This window comes from Emydura macquarii, unplaced genomic scaffold (genome assembly GCF_026122565.2).
Source record: "Emydura macquarii macquarii isolate MOO-44397 ecotype Brisbane River unplaced genomic scaffold, CSIRO-AGI_Emac_v2 contig_3287, whole genome shotgun sequence".
NCBI lineage: Eukaryota > Metazoa > Chordata > Testudines > Chelidae > Emydura > Emydura macquarii.
Genome location: NW_027133424.1, coordinates 5918216 through 5941789, shown reverse-complemented (window position 1 = coordinate 5941789; position 23574 = coordinate 5918216). Strand labels below are relative to the sequence as shown.

At 48.9% G+C, this 23574-nt stretch overlaps 1 protein-coding gene across 4 annotated transcripts in view; it reads right to left on the bottom strand.

Annotated features, from left to right (window-relative positions):
* PBX1 (PBX homeobox 1) overlaps nucleotides 1-23574 on the bottom strand; it is a 245477-nt gene that overhangs the window by 8585 nt on the left and 213318 nt on the right. For 2 of the 4 annotated variants that reach the window (XM_067532582.1, XM_067532584.1), the window contains exon 7: nucleotides 13696-13785. The exons of 1 other annotated variant lie outside the window; for it this stretch is intronic. In XM_067532582.1, the coding sequence (XP_067388683.1) occupies nucleotides 13739-13785 (47 nt within the window). In that variant the 3' untranslated portion in view covers nucleotides 13696-13738. Of the gene's footprint in view, nucleotides 1-13695; nucleotides 13786-15090; nucleotides 15204-23574 lie in introns of all 4 variants that reach the window. One more of the 4 variants, XM_067532580.1, reaches the window with a different exon arrangement.

The following is a 23574-nucleotide window of genomic DNA, read 5'->3' as shown; positions in this document are numbered from 1 at the left end:
ATATAGCGGTAAAAGGCCAGATTAATTCCCTGGTTCCACTAACAGCCTGCTGGCTCCATGGGATACTTGTGCATGGGGACACTTGGATTGGATGGAGGCACCCTCTGAACATTTAAAGAAAACCCCCCAAATATTCCTAAGTCATTTTTGGGCAGGCAAGTTTGCACAGACACACGCTTTTCATTGGTCAGTGAGGGGAGCTGCCGAGCAAGGTCAAGAAGGCTGAGTATAATCTTGAATCTATGTGCACACTGAATTTTAAGGGCATCTTAGACAAACACCTGTCAGGGCTGGTCTAGATAAGACAGTCCTGCCTTGAGTGTGGACGACTGGACTAGAAGACTCCCAAGGTCCCTTCCAATCCTAAACATCTATAATTCTATGCTGGCTGTCCAGTCAGACTGAAAGATGGTCCCACACGGAGAGGCTGCACGGCTTAGGGGGTCAGGAATGGAATATGGATCCCGTCAGTGTTATCACCTCGATCACCAGTTAAATGCCACTGAGGCTGGCACTGACTAAAAGCTGCTAGTTTCCTTGACCCTCCCTCCAGATTCTAATGGACCAGTGTTCCTGTCAGAAAAACCAGCACCACCAACCAAGTTCTACCGTGCTTCTCCCCAACACCTCACAGAAGCGGGTCTCCCCATACACAGGAACAATATAAAACATATCACGCTTCCCTGGGGGTGGGTATCCTGTCCCCCCATCCCCCCCCCCGCCAAAAAAAAACAAAACAAACAAAAAAACCCTCTCTTTGCACTGCAGACAAGGAGCCAAGAATGCCTGAGTCACAACCCCAGCTCTCTCACCAACTTTCCCTGGGCAGCCCTGGGGTCTCCTGGGCAGCTGGGAAACAGGGATGTTGTGGGGATTAGCTAAGGCTTCAAAAGCATCCTGAAGATGAAAAGCACCATACTGCTAAGAGTTACGGATTAGCACTAACCTGGCTGGCAGCCTTAGCTGAGAAGCCAGAGACTTGAGAAAGGCCATGGAAACAGGCCTGTCGCCCATCAGTGTGGCCCTTCCAGTTGAGGCATGCTGGGCATGACCATGTGGACGCCCCATGCACATAAACTGCCCGTGCTTGTCCTCTTCTGGGGTTAACCAGAGCATTCAACCTATCTGGCCCCCATCACCAGCTCGGCTGTCAGAAGGGGGAAGCAGCACAGCTGGCGGAGCGAGGCACACATCATGTAGAGTAACCACCATACCATCCATGGTGGGATTGATGGAAGTCCTTTCTGGCTGTAAGGAGGGAGGCTGCGAGGCCAGGCCTTGCTGATGGGCAGCAGGTATTAAAGCAGGGAAAGCTGGGAGGAGAGGGGGTGTTAACAAAGGTGCTGAGAACCCCTGGGGGAGGAAGATTATCATGGACATGACACTGCCCAGGTCTCTGGTGCCATTCAAAGGCCAATGGGATTGGGATCTCTAGGGTGAGCTCATGCTTAGGAGTGAGAGTCTCCCAATTCAGGCAGGCCAGGGGGATTCAGTAAATCCCTTTCCACACAGGAATTGACCCCAGAAAAGGGGCCCTAATGTCTAAACTGGCACCAGGATCCCTGCCAAACTTTGGCTGTCCTGCAGGACGTGAGCTGTGCCGCTGCTGTGGAATTTGGGATGCCAGCCGTGTGAACCGCCAGGGATAATCCCTTGCCTGGCTTTACTGTGGGTTATTAAGTAGAATAAAAACCACAAACAAGCCATGTATGAGTGCTCATTTGTCTTAAAGTGCAATTACCATCTGAGAAAGGACTCTGTGCAAGATTTCCAGGGCATCTGGATTTATTTCCTTTCAATGACTCCACAACAAATTCACCCTGTTGATGAGCAGAAAAACCCCACAGTTCCATGGGCTGGCACCACAAACTCCGTGTGGGATTTGGAGCTCCCGCCACGGTCTCTCTGCTGCTTCTAGCTGCAGCACCAGGGATGGCACAGTTGGAGCTTAGCTGCAATCCTGCTGGCTGTTTGCAAAGCAGAGCATGGCTCTCCCAGCTGAATCCCAGGCTGTGGGCTACTGCGGAGGAGCATGTGCGTCATAGTGAAACCAGCAGGTGGGAGTGGGAGACGATGGATAAAAATGTGGCACTTTTCTAGCCATGGCCACACTGTTAGGGTGTCCAAGGTGGAGTGGGGAAGAAGGACCTGCCTTCTCCTGCACTGTAGGAGGGGGAGGGGAACGGAAGGTTACCAGCCATTCCTTTGCTGCTGCTGCTTCTCTCTCTCCTAGCTGTTGTCCCCTTTGGAGAGAAGCAGATGTGCGCACAGCCTCCTTACCTCACTCTGACATTGATTCAATGCTACTTTAATTAATCCTTCCAAATTCCTGCCAGCACCCAAGTCAGTAGCAGCCGCTGTCCTGTTTTAAACATGCCTGAGCCATCTCTCCTCCTCTGCACCTACCTCCGCAGTGCTCCGCTGACGCAGAGAATCCATCACTGCCTATGACAGCCCGAGTAAGCCTGGTACTGTACGAAAGTCTCATTTGCAACCCAGAAAAACACTGGGGTGCCACAAAGTGGCTGCTATCAGCACCAAGCGTGCGTGTCTGCAGATGGGCCACATGCCGTTACCACAGCTGCTGTGAGCAGGGTGCACATGAGTTATTTCCTTAAGTCACTCCAGCAATGGCACGGTTGGTGAGAAATAATCATAATGGGAGGAAACACCATGCAGCCACCAAATGTGGGGTATGCATCAGCAGGGCAGCCCACAGAAAGGAGAGACAATCCCAGCCAGACAAAACAGCCACAACCAAGCTACTCTGTATTAGTTGCTACAACAGGGTGGCAATGAAAAAAACGGTTTTGTGCAGAAGGGGAACGAACACACACACACACACACACTCTCTCTCTCTGCATACAAAGACATCCTCAGATGGCATACATGTGCATATATACACAGACACTAGAGCTGGGTGAAAATGTTCAACCAAAACTTTTCCTGCCCAAAAATGCAGATTTAGGTCGATGGACACATTTTGTGAATTTGTGTTGAATTTGCTGAATTGTTTCAGTTGAAACAAAATTCTGAACAAAAATCAAAACATTTTGATTTTTGGACTTGAAGCAACTTCTTGGTTTGAATTTTACTTCCTGTTTATTTAAATAAAAGGTTAAACGCAAGAAAGAAAATGTTTACATGCCACTCAAAATAATTTTTACCAAGTTTTTTGGGTCGCTGAAAAATTTTCATATTGAGTCAACCCAAAATGATTTTTTTTTAATTTTATTTTTCAATTCAAACCAAAAAAAATCCCTATTCAAGCAGCTCTAAAAGACACTTCCGCATGCATACATTACCTAGGGCAGACATTCACTTTGTGTACACAGACGCATGCACAAACAAGGCAGAAGCATTGCATACAAACATGTGCAGTCCCACTATACGTATCAAAGGACATATGCACACATCCATACAATCGACACACATATTCCGCCTAAGGCAGACACTCACATTCACCTTGTATACACACGCATAAACACACACACACACACGTATGCAGTCACACTGTATTCATATAATACAGTCACAACAACATGCCTCCTCAGACTGCCTGCAGACTCCTATCCTCACACTGTGCACACACGACACATACATCTATAGACACAGACTCACAAGGTCAGACGGTAAGCAGATACCGCAGTCACTTGAGTACATACACCACATACAGGCACAGACACACATTGTTGATGGCTTCACGGAAGATACACCCTTACACATCTCTGACCGTTGCAAGAGGCAGCAATTACCACAGATTATCAGCCTGACAATGACAGGCTGTGTAAAGAGAGACACTGAGCCAACTCTGCTGCCCGGAGACTGGCATACTCAAGTACACTTAGGACATGAATAGCAATTTACGTGCCATCACTGAGGAAAAACCACAATGGCTCTTTTGGCAGCCTCTTATTTTGAAGCCTGTTATTTGTTGGAGTTACAAGCTATAATCACAACAGAAACTTTCAAAACCCTTATCTTCTGTGACGCACCAAATCTATTTCAGAGCCGTAATTGCTATGTCACCAGAGAGTTTGCTGCTTAATGCACTCAAATGCCATTTAGTGTTTGTAGGGTCATTACGGCTATCAGAAAGGGGGAGAGGAGGAGCCGCCGTTCAGAACAGGACTGCCATTCCTATTGTGCCTCACTATTTTTAGAGGGTTTTTTTTATTACATCCACTGATGAAACGAGAGAGAGAGAAAATCGTTCCCACAACGAATGTGGCACTTTGCTATTTAACAGCCCAAAGAGCCGACTGGGAAGCCCCTGCTTTACTCATGTCTGGTAATGACCTTTATTTCTTAGGATGAAGAACGAGCGCTTGCCCCTGGGCAGCCTCTTTTGCAAAGGGTCATGGAGAAGCCCAGGAAAATGTTGATTCATTGTAGGTGCTGTGGCTTTTGGCTATCGCCCATCTGGTGAGTTTCCACTCACAGTTGGCTAGCGGTGCCCCCCGCCCTAACTGGAAAATGCTGCAGCTGGAGCTCAGTGATGTCCAAGGAAAGGTGCCCAGCAACTTCCATGGGGGCTGGATAAGGTACATGGGGGGTCCAGTTTGCTACAGGTGACCCTCATGTTTTTCCAGCATCCTGAGCCACTAGCACAGACAAGCTGGGCTCCAAGGAGGCACATTACAACAGCGCCCACTTCGGTCACACCCTTCATTTGAAAGGATCACAAGATGCCTTTGACTCAATGGACGCGGTTTTCCAAAGGGCTCTGCACTGACGTTTGTAGTAAACCCCTCCTTGGTTTCACTGTGGGCAGAGCTAGGCTATTGTGGACCTCTTCTGAGAATCCCACACTGCACACACCAACACACGGCATTAGCTAGGACTCAAGGTTGCTCACTGTGTTTTCTCCCAATGACACGAACACTAAAAAGCGAGGAAATCACAAGTTCAGACCACAGCTACAGCCAAAGGAATGCCAGCCTCCAAGCATCAGTCTATGTGACCAGGCCAAGTCCCTAACCCATTCTCCACAGAGCACACAGACCCTGAGTCTGTGTCCAGAATCACCCCCTTCCTGAGGGGTTGCCTTTAATAGCAATGTCAAAGCCCAATGTCCATTTCAGCTGAAGCTTCCTCCCTCAGTTGGCTGCTCCTAGTGTTTCCCTCCAGATCTCATCTACTCTTGCTTTTTGCCTTTGTTATTATTTACTGCTCACATGCAAAGACACAATCCCTGCCTTGGTGAGTTTACAGCTGAAGGAGACAGGGGGCATACAAAGCATGTAGAAAGGGGACGAACAGATGGATGGACGGACACACACACAGCTATTTTTCCTTTATATTCCAGCTAGAGTTGACAAGCCACACCTGCCCTGATGAGCCAGACAGACAGACAGACATTCAGTGGCCTTACACAGGGACCAAAGCAATGCCACAGGAGTGCTTGCTGCTATTTTCCTCATTCAAGATCCATGCTGCTGCCAGAAGACCTGGGACCTTTGTTGTCTGCTGAGTTTCTAGTGTCCTGAGTGAGGTCCATGATCACCCCTTGCGGCATCAGGGGGCGTGACTGTGTCCCTGTCTCTCCCTAGCACAGGACACACCAGCCCCAAATGGGCCCACCTGCCCTCTCATCTGTAGGGGTTACAGCACAGGCTCCATTTGGGAGTTGACTGGGGACAGGTGACCTGAATGGCTCCTGATGTCTGCAATGGTTCAGCACCAAGGAAGCTCCCCATACCAGCACGTGGGTGCACCTCACAGGCACCAGGTACAGTGCTGACCCCACATCACCTTCTATCTGCATGAGCCCCCTACAGCTCTGGTCACCCCACAACTCATGACATCAGGCAGCTCATCTCTCTCCCACTCCACCGAGGAGCAGAACTCTTCCCCGAGTTCCAGCCTCCTACATGAAACACACGCTCCAGGAGGGACAAGTGGCTCCCCGCCTGTATTTGGGGCAAATGCCTTTTTTTGGCTCTCCCCTTGCAGAGCCCAAGGCCTTTTATTTCCCTCTGGCAGCCTGACTGGCCCTGTGCTTCAGGATGTAGCTGTGGGCGTGAGGATCTCGCCAGCAGAATTACCTCCAGATATTCTCCTGGCTGCTGCACCACTTCTGCCAGTCTGGAGAGCTGGGATTGGCATGCCCGTGTCCACATCCTCCCGGCACCTCTCCAGTACTATCACTGGGATCTTGAGTTCGGGCCAACGAGCTGCCCACTCCCTCAAGCACTGGACGAAAACATGCGGCTGCCCTTCGGGTGCAGTCGGTTCCCCTCAAAGTCCATGATGGTAATCTTCTTCCAACTCATCTTATTTGGGCCAAGAGAGTAGCTATCACTGCCCCTTGCAGCTGCATCTTGGGCAAGGCTCAGTACACGACACACATGCCTCTGCCATCACAGCCTAGGACTCCTCTCCCTATGGGATGTAGCAGCCACCTGTTAAAGTGACTAGGGTGATCTTCTGCTCCAGTGATTGTGCAGGGATGGGCAGAGTTTGGCTGGCCAGGATGACCAGGCGAAGAAGTCTCTAATGTGGCTGTTTTGGGAGCTGCTGCTGCCATTCCTGCTGGGCTCGCTGTCCTTCACAAACCACAACAAGAATGGTGGGGTATCAGCTGGCACCTCCTGCTGGGCTTGTCACTGCAGGGTTACACTCTGAGCTCACTCGTAGTCCTTTGTCGTCTTCCTCATCGCCTTGTGCAGGGAGTCTCCAGGATCCCCTCTTCTGGGATCAAATGGGATGAAGCTGAGTCCCTACCCTGACCTCAACAAGGCCGAGGGATCTAGAGTCAGCTTCCAAACTCCCTGTCTGCCTGGGCCTGACCTTTACTTGATGGCTCAAAAAAAAGGAACACTACTATGACCGAGCCCTCCGCTGAAGCTTTCTTGTCTAGCCTGGTTGTCAATAGGGCGTCCCTCCAGCACCACCTCTATCCTGGCCTCCTTGCTCCTCCTCACTCAGAGCCTCCCTCATCTCCCAGGAGGAGTTAATGAGCTGCTCCTGATACAAGGACTCAACAAACAGCTTTACAGATGGCCGAAAGCCTGATAACAGCCAGAGACACACCCAAGCCCCTCTTATAACCAGTATCCAGCCACTCCAGTGCATGACCACTCTCCCCATCACAGTCACACTGTGCTCAGCAACTCTATCACCTCAGTGCGCACCTTGGAGAACTGAATCTGCCCCTGCACCTCTCAGCCTTAACTTTTAACCTTCCAGCACCATGTGACTTACTCTCAGATATCATCATCAAATTATGATCTCAGCATCCCCATATACCAGCCACCAGATGGAGAAAGAATCCAAAGTTGATTGCAAGTAGATCATCATCATTTCCTAACTTATCAAAACCACACATTTTTAATCAATACCTACCGCATAGCCTTAAAAACAAATCAGATCAGGTATCAAATAAACACCACTAAAGAAATTCAGACAAATATTATTGAAATGTGTGTGTGTGTGCGTGCGCATGCACGCACAATGTCTTATATGGATATATGTTCATAATGCTATACAAGGACACACACTAACAGGTCAGGTTGTGCACTGCAGTGCGATTGCCTGTTCTTTTACTTGTGTATTGATGGTGCATCACTGAACTGAAAGGGAATGCATTTAGATGGGGTCTTTAGTGTGTTTCTCGGGTTGTGATGGTCTTGGGCTAATGCCTGGAGATGGGGTATGGTGTAGTGTGCGCCTATTGCCCTAACTTAGGGTTCCTCTGCTTTTAGAGTTTGCGGTGCTGTGGCAAAATACACACAAGCAACCTTAACCTTTAACCTTAAAGCTAAAGTTCTTTTGTGGGAGAATTTCCTAGGGTTTTTTTTATTAATCTTTTTAAGCATGAGGGGCCAAACCTAGGGCCACAGACTAGCTGGGGAACTGGGGAGAGCGGCTATCTAGGTAGTGTGGGTGAAGAATGTCTCAAATAATCATATCTCTTCTCTTTAAAACTTTGTCCAGCCAGCAGTGAGAGTTTTAACCAGTGTGGTGACTTCACACACAGGCTATATAGACAAACAGATATCCGCCACTGAAATGCATCTCTCTCTGGGGTGGAGTGTGGCAGCTGTTCGCTGGAGCACAGAAATATCATGCAGCAGTTGTTAAGGCAGGGAAGACATGAATAGCGTTTCAAACTGAAATTATAACTGAGCTAGAGTATAGTTATCCAAGCTGGCATTTGGCCATAACACCAGATTTAACACCCCTACACTCGGGACATCCCAGGCCAGAGCTCTGTAGTCACTAGCCCACATAGGGAGAGGAGGGCTGAGCTCAGGGAAGCAGGTCGGAAATCTACCCAGCTCCCCAGTGTGTAGGAGGGGGAGTGCCCATGCTGCCCCTCCCTGTGGCTGCTGCAGTCAGTTCCTTATGGCACAGCAGGTCAGCTTCACAGGGTGACTGGCACCCTTGGGGCAGAAGGAAGAAGCAGCTCCGACATTTGTGAGCGCAGGGACTGGTGCCTTTGCAAGGTGTTAGGAAGGCCCCCTCGCACCCATCCTCCTGCACTCACAGGCTAAGGACAAAGACAACCCACTCCTTAGTGGCCACCAGCAACCAAATTGTTAACATTGTGTGGTCATCACAGCACTCCCTGGCTCAGTACTATAAGGGGAGCATGCCATCTATGAGTGAGCAAGACTCCTGGTGACCCAGCAGGAGGGCACTGTGCACTGTCATTGCTCAGAACCAGCAAGTCCCTCACTGGAATGGTTTAACAGAAAAGCTAGGCTGGGGCTTTATGGACTGGAGTGCTGCTCTCTCTTCTCCGACCGCTCCTGGGAAATGCAATGGCACCAACCCAAGAATACTGTGCACTTCTAGGGAGCCTGCCACACGAAGATCTCCGCAGAGTAATGAACGCACCCCAGGCAGTCTTCTCCTCCGAGGCAGTTGTTATTGCCCAGTTTACAAATGAGCCACAGGAAGCGTGGCGAGGTCCAGGCCCACGCTTTCAGAAGTGGCCTCAAATGGCTGAGTGCCTCATTTCATGGGTGCCAGCTGGCAGATAGGACCCACAGCTGGGATGTGGGAGACCCAAGTTCAAGTCCCCGCTTACGTGATTCAGAGAGAGATTTGAGCCTGGGTCTCCAACATCCCAGGTGAAGGCCCAAACCAGTGGACTACTGGCTAGGATGGGGTCTCACATCCTCTCTCTCTATGAATTCCACCTGGGAAGAATTCCTGAGGGAACTTCCACCACATCCACTGTGCTCCTGCAAAACTTTTAGGTTTCCACAAAACGGCATTTTCAGATGGAGAAAAGGTTCACTGAACATTTTTTGACCAGCATCCCCATTTCAGCCCCAAAAACCTTGGCTTTCGCTTTCACTGGTGGGAGAAGTGGGGGTTCGGCCCTCTGTGAAATTTTGGCCCAAGGCAACTTGCTGCATCAGCAAAAGGCCAAGGACAGAACTCAAGAGTTCAGATTCCTAATCTGGAGCCTTTGTTACAAAATCCACCCTTACTTCTAGCCCATCGTGCCACTCAGACACAAGGGGATGTGCGCTGGAGTGAGAGAGAGGAGACAGAACGGGAGGAGACACCTGACCCCACTTCAGCCCCAAATGAGTCTGTGTTGAACGACAGCCAAAAGATGGGAAGGGTGGGGACTAGGCTAGAGAAAACAATCTCCTGAAGAGAAATTATCCATGTGTTTGATGGCGGTGTCTGGATTCTCAAGTTCTCTATCCCCCGAACAGACCCAGCGCTGGCAGCTTACCCCGACACACTGGGTCCCATCTCTAGGCTCGAGAGAGCTAGTCACTCTTCATGAGCCATTCAGTCGCTGGCCCCTCTGCTGCAACTGCCAACGAGGGGGCCAGGCGGTGAGATTTGTGTGTGTCACGACATGTGGCCACATCCTAACACACTCCTCAAAGCCGGCACTAGTTGACCTCCTTGCTGGCATGTAAACACCCCTCCCTCAGCCCTAGATGTGGCTCCCAAGCTCAGGGGAGCTGGAGAAGAAGGCTGCCTGGCTGCATGGTTTTCTTACTTGCCTGCTTTTTGACCCAAACTGGTCCCAGAACAGAGATGCTCCTGTCCTCATAGTCCCACCCCACCTACAAACAAGCATAAAAGTCCAGCTCCTAGCGCCCCAGAATCCTGGGCACCTCTGGATCCCAGCCCTGTGACTCAGGCCTATTTCTGTATTACTCTAATATTTACTTTTTTGTCCTCATCCCTCCTAGGCCATGTCTAACCAGGGTTCAGCTCATTGGTCACTTGCCCCATCCAGGTCTACTATGTGCATGAAATGAGAGTCTGGAAAAGTAACACCATGGGCTACTGACCCTCAGCCACTTCCTGATCAGTCCTGTTCACTTTATAAGTCAAAAGATGAGTCTCAATTCCAACAGTCGATGATGCTAACTCCACCTGGGATATGGAAATTCAACTGGTTTCTCTCTGCCTCAGACATCAAACACAGCTAATAAAGATTTTACAGTTGGGACATAGCTGATAAGTCTGTTCATGATGCACCAGGCAGAAAGGGAATCCAGTTATTTTAGCTCTGCAGAGCTAACAGGAGCAACCATTTGGGTTTAGCAGCTCTGACAAGAAGCACCCTGAGCGCTTACCTACAGAGTACATGGAGGCCCTTTTGGCTCTGACTATCTTGACTAGAATACGTTTTAAGACTAAGCATTCACCAGGAGACATGATGCCAAGGCAGTGATGGAAAGAGCATGGTGGAGAAACTTCCTTAGCTGCATCCGTCATCAAACTATCCAGTGACAGAGCTGGGAAACACTCTTCAGATTATTCAGCCCCAACCCCCATCGACATAGTCTTGACCTTCTGCTGCGAGTGGGATCTTCAGCAATACGAATCCTAACTGGGTTTTAACGCACCCATCTCGGAGAGCTTCCAGTGATGGTTTAAGCTGTGATCAGCAACGCACGGTCTCCTGTGTTGCTGGTAGCTTCCCCTTAGACGTTCCTATCCCGAGAATTGGGAGCCGTCATGGGCAGCATCGTTACTTGCGCAGTTAAGAATTCTGCACAGATGTGAAATGTAACTAGGTCCAGTCAAGCTCTGCTGGAGTGTGGATACAGCCCTAGCCTGGTGTCTCAGCTGGACATGGTGTTCTTCTCCACTTCCTGTCTTAAAATTCCTGTGAGATGGTAAACAGCTGCCAGAGACCTCCCCAGAGGTGGCTGTATTTCAATGGTGGGGGGGGGGGGGGAAACACTCCCTGCACTTTGGGATCCTCTGGGATGAAAGCAGGTGAAATGATGTGATAATGAATGCTACAGACATATAGTAGTGTGCTGTCAGAGCTGTAAGCGACACAACATATTTGATCAGTAGAGCCTCAGAGAGAGACAGACAAACAGGAAGACGCTTTCTAAACTTGCTGCTTGTTTGCAAATGAACTGTTCCCCACCCCCATCTGAGCATCCATGTCTAAGTGCATCCAACTGACAAGCAAGGAGCAATGCTTAGTGCCGTTCAATCCTGGGACACACCGACAGGAATAGAAATGTCACTCCAGAAAGAGAGAAAACAGCCATCTTTTATGCAATTTTTTAACCATTAGCCAACTTGCCATCCCCACATAACACCCCTCCCTCACGCAACACCTTTGTGCTGAATCCTCATCCCCGCTACTCCCCCCAAACCAGTCATCAAATCCCCCAAACCTCCAAACTGAAAGTGGAAACATATCGCATGAACCAACAGCCCCTGTCTGTGTCACCGCAGCGTCTGTGTTTCTAATGGTCTGTTCGGGGCCACGTGGCTCCCCCGGTTCCGCTGATGGCCTGCAGTACCAGGCTGAACAGAGTGGGGGTGCTCTACCAAGCCCTGTGCCTTGAGATTGCTTTCCCCTTTTTGTATCTTTCGCCCCATTCCCCCCACCCTACTAGCAACTCCCCCAATATTTTGACTTAGCCCAGATGGCTGCTATTTTCAAATACTTCCCCGGTCAGAACAAGCTCAGCCTCTCCTCAGGGTTATTTTTTAATTTATACAAGCGTATCATATCTTATCACAATCAGACTCAAATTCATTTGCTCTTCAGTATTAAAAAGCCAGAAAGGGAATAAATTCAGCTAACGCAGAAATTAATGTGGAACGATGGGATCTTTCATGTGGCATTTCCAAGCACGGTTTTTGCAACAGGCTTATGTAATCGGACATAATTATCTGCACATGTTCAGTTGCATTACTTCACAAAGCCGCCTGGCTCTGCCTCGTGACGTCAGGCCTCTGTGCTAAGCCTTAATGTCCCTTTTCTCACCACGGCTGAATTATAAAGAAGGTAAAAGCAACACAGCAATGAGCCAAGCCTTCCACCACGTTTCTCTCCCCGCATGATGGCATTCTAAGTCTCCCCCTGCTTTGGTGGATTTTTTTTTGGCCATCCCAATGACACACAGGTCTCAATTTGCTGCCTAACGCTGGGAAATCTCTAATTTCAGCCTCTACTGGGATCTGTACAGGAAACACAAGGGGGAGCAAAACGAGGGGCTTCCCATTGCTCAGCCCAACATGCGAGTTGGTCGCAGATGGATTGAGACGGATGGATGCCGCGTCCCACCTGGGCACTACTAGCATTTGGGTTTGAAAGCTCTTTTGAATGCAGCTTCACAAAATGGCTGGGGAGCCTGTTTTAATGCTTCCACTCATATCACATCTCGTTCCCAGTGCCTTTGTTTTGAAAAGACATGAACTCACGGACAATGCCTGGTGGGGCCAATGATGTCCCGCCCATTCCCTAAATGGAGGTGGCTCGTTTGGAACAGATCCCCTTGGGTGGGCAGTGTATGGATCCGGAAGGGTATCTGGAGAGACGGAGGGGTCTAAATCCTTCACCTTATCTCTGCCCGTGCCATCAATGGCCTTCTTTACTCTCTCTCCCTCTCTTCCCAAGTCAGATACACCAAAAACAAAACACATTACAAACACATTTTCCTCTTCTGAGCTTTCCCAAGTAAACCCCCAGCTTGATTCTGTGACCTCTAAAAGGGCCAGAGGAAAAAAAAAAAACTCCCCAAGAACAGCCTCCTTTTCCAGGCTGCCCTCTTGTCCCAGCTTGCTGTCACTGCTGCTGAGATGGTGGACGATTGATCTGAGAAATGAAGTTGGATTGCTGTCCCGAATCTACACTCGGTTCTCCTTGTGTCTGTCTGATCGATTTCACTCTGTACGACACAGCTTGTCGCTATGAATTTTCATGCTGCTTAGGAGCCGCCAGCACACCCAAGAACAAGTAGAAGATGTTTTTAACCCTCCCCCCTTTTTACCACCATCATCACCACCACCATCATTTTTTGGCTTTAGACGCCGACTAGGGGAAGGGTTATTTTTAGACCACGAATCTGTCCATGATGGGCTCCGGCCATTGGCCTCCTTGTGAAGATTTCAAGGCCCGGGCTCATGGTGACATTTTCTACCACTGTTCTACTAGGTGTCACCTGTTTAGCAGCTCCTCTCAGCTGAACGCATGTGGCCGCAGGTGCCTTGCAAACACTGATTGCGTCTGACAGGCCTAGACGCCAGCTGCCTGCATGAAGCCTGCCCAATCGCCACTTTTTGTGGGCAGAACTCTGCCGTCGGCGTGACCGATGCAGAAGCAATAAACTAGGTGACCGTAAAGCTAAGACAAGTGCTACTAAGTGGCATTCTAAGCCCTATGGCTTTGAAATAATTGGGAGTGAGAGAACAAAAATGAAACAAGAAAAAGAAAAACAAGCCTATTTTTCTTACACTGATGCCCTGCGGACTATACATCTGACTTGCTGCGAGCCCGTCATTGTATCCTCCTGTCTGGCTGATAACATGGCGAAGGGTATCCACCTAAACAGACCAACAACAACAACAAAAAAAGAAAATTAGAGACAGAGAGATTATTAGGCACAGCCATTCTGGGTTGCATTTTGGCGCGTTATAAAAAACAAACATCATGATCCATTTCAGGGTAGCTTTTGGGATGGAAGATGGAGGACTCCCCCCACCCTCCACCAGCATTGTCATTCTCAGTTGTCCGTTCTGAGCATCGCAACAAAGACAGCGCGGAGGAAAGAAAACTCACTGGGGCACTAAGTTCCTTGCTGCAGCTAACTCGGCAATTATGCACAGGACTGAAATTCCAGCTCCCTTTCCCTCTCTCTACCTCTCCATCCTTCAACCCACCGGTATGCCTGTGTTGACCGAAGAGAACTGCCTGACGCCAAGTCTAGGTGAATATCATTCACGTGGCTCCTTTGCTTTATCCCAGAGGGCACAGAATGTGGGCATACCTACCATGGCAACAGGTCACCATCCCTCCCCCCACTCTGCCCGGCTGGTCCCCTCTTTCATCCCCAATTACATCCCAAGCCACCCGCTGTATCAGGGACAAGTTGGATGATCCTCGTCAACGACACCTTGCTCTGCATCCAGGATTGATTTGGCTTAGAGCTTTCCAAGGCAGAAATGTTTGAGCAGGCATCACCTCCTGCCAGCTGGGAAGCCCTGACTGCCTACTGGACTCATGGAGTTGCTGGGGATGGATGGGAAGCAAGAAGTTTATCGAAGATGTTATGTGCATCTAACATAATTAACAGGCAGGACCCTCTGTTGTTCAAAGCTGTTGATACTCCTGAAATGATGGCCAAAGCCCTTCCCTGTCTCATTGGACTCGAGAGGGGCTGTCTGGCTGCCTAAACCTGGGCTTTTGACGGATAATTAAAACAGGGTGTATTTGTATATTTCAGCATTGCTCTCCTTTCATCAGACACCGAGCATCAGCACCAAACGAACAAGTGGAAGCCTTGCAAATGAGACACCAGTACGAACAGCTGGTCCCGTCCCTTGAAAAATAAAGCAAGCAAGCTAGACCTCGGCTAATTTCATTTGAGCACATGCCTGTTCTTTTAAACCTCTCCTAACGCAACTAACAAGCCAGAGCCAAATGCATTCACAAAGTGTGGGCAAGATTCCCCAAGACAATGGTTTTTTGGTTTGGTGGGGGTTGGGAGGTTTTTCCTGTTGGTTTAGCTGAATGGTTTGTTTGCACCATATAAGATTTCCCTTTTGGGACCGGAGTGGGAAATGCCAATACAATCAAGGGCTCTTCCAACACTAACGCATTTACTGGCAGCACATCGGATGGGTCCCTACCTGTGACTGCACGTTGGCTCCAACCTGGGCCCCTTGGTAAGAATCCCCATTGAGTGACTGCACGCTCATGAACAAATCTCCAGAGTTTGACATGTTAAAAGAACTGGAAGAACCTGGAAAGGAAAGAGTGAGGCACCTGAATCATAGAAAGGAAAAGGATCCACCCCGCAACTCTCAGCCAAGAGGAAGGAACGACATGCAAAGCGACCCCAAAACAAAAACAAAACACACAGTCAGGTTAGTAGTATGAAGAACAGAGCAAGCAAAAAAAAGGGTGCGATCTTGAGGTTATACAAAGCCACACATTATTACATCTCAACATAAGACTGATCCTTAACAACTTCCCAACTGGGGGCAGATATTTTCAAAACTCAGCCTGGGGCACTGGGATGCCCAATTCCCATTCATCTGAGAGCATCCAAATCCGTTAGGCTGTTTTGAACAGCTCAGCCTTAGTGCGTAAGGGGCAGATTCTTTACCCGTCCCCAGGCCAGAACTCCCACAGATGTTAAGAGGAGGTCTGATGGTGAGACGAGGGGGGACTGTGCTTTTGAGGATATAGGTTATAAAAGAAGGTGTTCTGCTACCCTCTACAATAAATCCATTACTGGACCATGTCATCAGGTGGGGCGGCAGACCTCCAGGAGCTAAGGTTCACAAGGACGAGAAGACCTTCTCTTAATGTCCTTTGGCATCTCACACTTCCATTCTGGCAGATTATAGGCATTGGTGAGGCAACGCAAGCACCCACGAAGGACCATGAGAGGATCCCCTACCCCTTTCATGCTACCTGCCTATCAACAGTGAACTCTGCAAGCAAATTACAGACCAGGGAGCCCTCCGCATGCACAGGTTGTCACGTTACAATAGAAAATGATAATAATAGAGACAACTGGGTGGGACAGAAAAATGTCTTTGCAGAAACAAGGTTTTCTGCTTCCAGCTCTGAGGTACCTGACCATCTCCCCTGCCCACTGAAGAGAGGAAACAAAACCATTGCACAACTGGAACGTATGAAAAAAAGGCTTCCCGGAATTATTTTGAAACACTCGTGCAGCTCAGCGCATGAAGTGTGAGAAAGCTCAACGTGCAAGGTTGGGTTATAAACATGACGTTAGCCTGGAAAGGGGGAGACTTCAGGGACCCAGGTCAGCTCCACTGTACTGCTACAACCCCAAGCTGCTCAAATTTCCATCACCCTCCTCCCCTTCAAACCCAGATTAGCAACCATCGTCTTTGTGGAATTGCCCAGCAATAAGTCATGCGTAAGAAGCTCTGAAACAAATCGATAGCCCATTTCTCTCCTCCTGGCATAGAGAGGGAGTGAATAATCCTGACCAGGGAGGTTCCTCTGATGGAACCCGCTTCCAAGAAGGAAAAAGGAAGTCAACTGGTGAGCTCTGCTGTTAAGAATTTGTCCTACACAGGTGCTAACTCTCAAAGCATCTCTTCACAAGTCCCATATGAGACTATAGAAGGTCTCAAAATTAAGGGGAGCCAGGAAGATCACTCAGCAAAGACAGCCTGACCTAAAACTCACAGAAAGACTTTCCTTGACATCAGTGGATCAGACCCAAAATGCACTTGAAAAGGACACACCCAGTAAAGGCGATAGTGGGCGTGTTGCTGCAAAACACTGCCCAGTATGTTGCAGAGAATAATCCAAGAATAAGAAACAACAGGCACTATTCAGTAGATAGCAAAAATGAAACCGCCACATCTCTTGCTTAGCAGGCAAAGAGCTTCCATTTCCTTTCTGCACCTGGGGTTATTTTAAAGGTAAAAGTATATGATAATACTATTACTTTGCATTTGTATTGCATCTTTCCTCTGAGAATCTCCAAGCACTTTGCTAGTCTTAATAATTTAGCCCCACGAGTGGTAGGAGAGAATTGTTATTTCCCCTTTAACAGATGGCACAGAGAGGTGAAGTTATGTTCTCAAGGGCACGCAGCAAGTGAGGCGGGAGCAGAACCCAAGACTCCACTGCTCCCTGCACTAACCACAAGACAACACTTCCTTCCGAAGTTGCTAGTGATTGTTCTATCTCCAAGAGGGCAACTATTTTATTCAATCCTCCCCCACCCTCTCCAGTTTAAAATAAAGAAAAACATACACTTCACTAACATTTGATTGAAAGCGAACAAACCAGATTGCAGAATGTAGAAAAATAAATAAATAAAACAAACAGCCACCAACTCTCATTCTGAATAGCAGCAGTGTTTTGGAAATCATGAGGGGCGCGAGATAGGCTGTTCAGAAGACATACACTGCTACTGGCACAGAGTATTTTTACAACGTTTGTGCCTACACAAATGTTAACTATGCCTTGCTGCTGATGGAGATGCAAAGATAAATATGCGCATACCAAAGTACTGCATGTACGGATGCATTTGCATCAGAGCAGTAATTGCCGAGATAGCCCTTTCCGCTGTCTGTGGTGCTGTTTCAGCATTCTGCTGTCTATGTACAAGTCATGTGTGAAAATTACAAGGGCCCAGAGTCTTAGAGAAGCAGCTGAGAGGGGCTAATGCACGGGCTGGGAGAGGGGAAAGAGGTGTCATCAGAATGACAACTCCACTAGCATCTAAGGGACCTGAGCTTAAAAGGCACTATCGAAATGCACCAATCAGAAGAGGCTTCATCACAGATCCAGGGGCCCATGTTATGTGACTCAAGCTTTTGAATGGTCAATGCAGCCCGACCTGGGACTTGACAAGTGCTGAAATGTAACAACCGAACTTCGCTTGTAAGTTCTTTTGGGGCAGGGTTCTTTGCTTTGATACATGTCCATACAGAGCCTCGCACAAGGGATCTCTGATTCTTGAGTGGAATTTTTGGGCACCATCATAATGCAAACAAAAACAATATGTTAATTAATTAACAACAGGAAAAGCACCTGGGGCTGCTGCTGTAGCTGTTTAGCATCTGTACTTTATCAGACGATAACCTAAGACCTTTTCATCACCAGTCCCTTTAACGGGCTTCCCATCAGTAACATCCGAATTCCATCCTCTTCTTCCGCTTCCCATCCATCCCCTCTTCTTCTATCCCTCTCTCTGGCTTATTGCCCCACAGTGATGGAGGCGTGTGGTGGGGGGATATGGTCACTGTTCACATGTACCATTGGGAGGACAATAAGAAATATTAAATTTGACATGAAGGTTGAACAGCAACAGGGCTTGGGCTAAGGAACAGCCTCCTACAGAAAGTGGTGGAAGCTTAGACACTCGGCCCATTTAAAACCAAACGGTTCAAGGCACTGGGGAACATGCTGTAAGGGAAAGCCAGTATTGTTTGAGGGGAGATTAACTTCATCGTCATAGCCAATCCCAAGGGGACATAGCTTCTTTGTGGATCCCGCACCACCCAGCTTAATCATGCAGGACACCGGAATAGCCCTTTAGCAAGATTTCTTTAGATAATTTAGTCATTTTTGCTTTTGCGGCAGAGAAACTCTTGGCCCTTTCAGTTCAAGGACAAATGACCAGGTTGTCGCCAGTGGTAGGTTTCAGTATAAACTCCCTCATGACTTGAGTGCACCAACTCTGGAAGGGAGATTAACTAGGCATGTCTAAATAGGTCTTTTCCACCCCTAATTTCTGTGATCTCCACATCCGATTCACAATTGCTTCCCGACATTCAAATGTCTTCATGATTTGGTCATTGCCACTCCTTCTACCTCGTTTCCACTCATGTCAACCTCCTTGCTGTCTCACCTTTCTATTCCCAACTGCCCTTTGACACACCTCAACCCCACCTTGAATCCTACATTTCTTCTTATTTGTCTCTCTCAGTGAAGTGCCTGGTGATGCGGTGTTCAAAGGGTGTTACAAACGAGCATCTTCTACAAATGATTGCTGTGCCCAATCGCAGAGGAAATCACACATGCAGCAATAGGTCACAACTTTGTCTGCTGCACCATACCATGAAATACTCTCAACGGCAATAACCTGATGGACTTTTTTCATGATGAGGCCACGTAAGTCATCATTGCCCAGGTAAAACCCAGGTAAAACCCAGGTAAATGGCGACTGCCATTTAAAGTCAACGGGAGCTGCATGTATCTGTTGATGATCAGAATTTGGCACCAGGCAGACATGCAGAATAGTTTTTTCAGCATGTCTACCGCCATCTATGAAGAACTTTATGGACCAGGTCTTCAGCTGGAGACTTCAGTGGAACGCTGACAATTGACATAAGCTGAGAATCTTGCCCTAAACATCTAATTTACTTGCCTTATTGCTTATTGGCTTCCTTTTTGCACATCACACTTAACTTGGACATTGAAACTTATAATTATTTACACAGCACTACAAGTGCAAAAGGCACCTGAACATCCAGTGATAGAGCCCCTGTCCCGGAAAGCTTATGCTGGATTTCCACCTAACGTGAACAAATGCTACCACAAAGGATGGGGGAAGGCAGAGGCAACAGAAGACAAGAGACGATTACACAGGATAGGCTTGCAGGTGGTTCAGGCTTCTTACAGATAAAGTGGGTGTTGGTTTCCCATCGGTGCAATCCCCTCCAAGAGCAGCATAAAAGGGACCGTGGCTGTAGAGCTGATTTTCACTGTGGTTGACACTGCAACAATGTGTGCGCAGGGCCTTGTTTGTCACAGGTTTGTCAGCTTCAGATGAGCTGCTCTGCTCAGTGCTTCTGCTGGCATGCCCTGGGAGAGAGGCCGGTTCGTGTTCCGGCGTACGTGGCTGAGGGAGGTGCACTCTCTCTGATCCAGGTGTATCTTAGGCTGGTGGCTGGAGAGATGCAATCCAGACCCTCGGCAATGTGTTGCTGAGTTCTTTGAGCGAATGTAAGCACCGATCTCCAGCAATGTGGGCACCATGGAGGAAACCAGCAGGACTAATGCTAAACTGCTTCCCATGCCCACTGCTCTCGGACACCCATCTTCACTCCACTTTCCCTTCAAATTTAATGTCTGGTCCTTGCGCTCGGGGCCCTGCAGAGCTCTGTCCATGCCTTCAGCCCATCTCTAGTGGCTCGTTTCTCCCCTGCTTGGGACATGGGCTCTGCTAATTCCATTGCTCTCCATGTCCCCTTAATTCACTCAAAGACCCCTAGGCCTGGACTATCCAGCCCTCATGAAGCCTCTCTCCATCAAATCCCTCCTCAGCACCCTCCATTTCCCACAGTCCTTCAAACCTGCCCTGTGAACTGAAAATGTATAACAAAACAAGATGTGTCCCCTCAACTCAGTGTGTGCGCCTCTCCCCCACTCATCACGCACTCTTATGCTGGCGGTCTACCTGCTTCAATGGATGCCATCAGCTGCCGCTGCCTCGGTGCGATGCACAACACAGATCTGTCACCGCTGAGCTGCACCGCTGTGGTCACGGTCACAGCGCTGGGGGCCCAAGAGCCACAAGGGAAGATGCTTGTGCAGCCGGTATGTGAACACTGCCTCTTCCTCACACAGCACGGCCACTCCCGCGGAACCTAACTGCACTGGCTGGGGCTCGTGTGCAAGCTGCCTGGATCAGATGGGCAGATGGAGGCAGCCACACTAGCCTATGTGGAGCATCTAAAGGGGTCAGCAGGCCGCGGGATCTGTTGCGCTTTTCATGTTCTTGGCACCAAACTCCTACCTCCTTCAAGGACTGAGCAGGACTCTGCTCTTTGGAGCATGTCTATATGCCCCTTAATCAGCCAAAGGATCCACTCTCTAGTCTGTGGGAGTGGCAGACTGGGCCCGCACTGCCTATCCGGCAGTGCTGAGTGCAAACTGCCAGAATCTTCATTCTTCTGCCCTCCTTTCCCACTTCTCACTTCAGTATTTTCTTCTGTGAGGTCCAGCTGTTTGCCCTCCTCTAATACACTAACCCCTCCTGACTCCTGAGATGGGCTTTCCCCAACAGCAGCTCTTCTCGCGTGGGACTCACAGGAGGTGCTGGCTCCTCCAGGATGGATTGCCTTTGTTTCCCCTCCATTTTCTTACACTCCTGCATTGTTCGCTCTGTTTCCCTGCTCTCTTCTCTCCCCTGCACTAATTCTACCTCTCCTTTCCCAATCCCACTTCTCAGTTCACCCTTCCCCTGCCAGGATCCTTGTCTCAGCTCATTAGGTCCTCTGCAGGGGACCCCTCCCTCCAACTTGTCCTGTCTCCTGAAAATGTGGAAAGGGGAGCCAATTCAGAGAGGGGAGTGGTAGGGGAAAGCAGGGGAGCCCTGCAGAGATGGCATTTCTATGCTGATCTCTTCCCCAAAACAGGAGAGCATGGGTGACATACTGGTAGCCTCTTGTGTGCATGAGCATACACACAACAAAGGGTAGGGGTTGTTGCATATACACAATGAAGGGCGGGGGGAGGAGGGGCTTGGTTGCCACGCCATCCCATCGGCCACTCCCAGCTGTGATCAGCATTATAAATAATCATCTGACACTAACTCTGCAGTAGCACTCAGACACCCTGATCTGGATCAAGACTCCATTGTGCTTGGTGCTGTCTAACTGGGATCCCATCCCTGCCCACTGACAGCCATAGAGGACAGTGACGTGGTGGGAAGAGGGGATACGATTTGGATAGACATTTGCCATTTTGTTTTTGTTATTACAGACAAAGTGCCAATGACACCCAGTGACCTCTTCGCCTAGCCTGTTACCAGACTGATTTCTCAAAGGCAGAGGTGGGTCTGTTAGGAGCCTTTCACATTAACACACATCAGTCTGGACCCAACCCAGATTGGTAGCAGCTCTTTGGTGTGAAATAAATTGGCAGAGGGGTGTCTTGGTGCAATTCCTAGGCAGGCACCCCCATCATGAAAACCACCCTCATGTTTGGTTCTAATTAGCCATGGGACTGAACTTGCTTCCCACCTTCTTGTGCAGATCTCTGAAGCTCAGGGTGGAGACAATTTCTTGGGGTGGTGTGGGGGGAGCTTGCACTGCAGTAGCTGTTCTGCACTCACAGAAGATGGCAGCGCACACAGCAGCTAGCCCAGCATCTCTCTCCACTACACGCTCCCCATCCAAACATCATACCCCACCAGAAAGAAAGCTTGGAGGTTCCAGAGGGGGAAGGGGAAGCCAGACCCTAAGAGTGCTATCGTGGTGAAACTGACAAAGCTGTCAATCCTGGGAAGAGATGATAGACGCTGCCTGGGGAGCAGAGAGAGGATCTGGGGAGATTCTGGCATAGCACGAGGATGCTCTTAGCTGAAGAGACAAGGCGATGCTTGGAGACAGGGGGCTCTGAAATGTGGGGCCAGGAATCACAGCCAAGTATTGTGCTGCCTCTGCCAGTACCTGCGGATTCTGCCAAAAGCCAGGTCTCCCAGAGGGAAAGGGGTGAATTCTGAGACCATTAGCAATGGTTTTCTGAGGAGCAGCAAACAGGAAGAGAGACCAGCACACACTGACAATCCCAGGTCATGTTTGAAATGGGGGTCAAGATTGGAGCTTTTTTCCCCCCAATAAAAAGGGAAGAAGAATCTAGGGTTTTGGGACAAAATAAATCTAACAACCTGAAAGAAAACATCAGTGTGTTGCTAAACCCCCTAACACCTCCCTTAAATGGCTGTGAAAAGGCACTGGAAGACAGTGATGTATTTTTATCTGTGAGAACACTCTCATCAACAGCTAGGAGACCTATGCACCACCTATGCATTACAGCAGGCCTAGGTGCATACAATACATGCAGGCAGAATAACAACACTACTTCGCACTTCTACACCGCTGTCCATCTATGGATCTAAAAGCACTTTATAGATGCTAATTAATGAAGCCTCACAATCCCCATATGAAGCATCATTAATCCCATTTTGAGGTGAGGTGACTCACCCAAGGTCACGGAGACCTTGCTGAAAGTGGAAGGAAGATTTTTGTGGCATGATGTTGAGATCGCTTGTGTCCCTCTATGCTAGCACTTCCTCCGTCACTAGCACCAGATAGAAGAAGGGTACATAATTTTGGGGTGTAGACACATCTTGGGAAAGTCAATGGCAGAGTCAGAAACAAGACCCAGGACTCCAAGTTCTATGCTTCAACCACAGGACTATCCCCTTTCTTGAAAGATATCAGAGGATTATCTTGGTGGTTTACTGCAGGGTCTGGACAATTTACCTTTTACAAAGCCATGCTACTGCCTGTGGGGAATGTCGCAGGAAGAGATCTGCACTGCAACATTATTCAATGGGGGAAGCCACTGGAGGTGTGTCTGTTAGGCTGGATATGGTCTAGATCTAAAGCCCATTAAACCTTCCCATCGATTGGAATATTTCCCTTGGCTTCAGTGGGCTTTGGATCAGGCTCAAATTGAGCAAATAGGAGAAGAATGAAAATTGCACACCTTGGTTACAAGTTTGTGTGGATTCTGGACTCTGCTATTCACAATCCCCAATTTAGAAAGGAATACTATTAAATATAACACATACACACACCTGAATTTACTCCATGCCTTTAAAAAGGGGGAGTTGCCAGTATCAGGAGGCCCAGTCTGTTTTTACTTGAGATCCATTTGCAGAG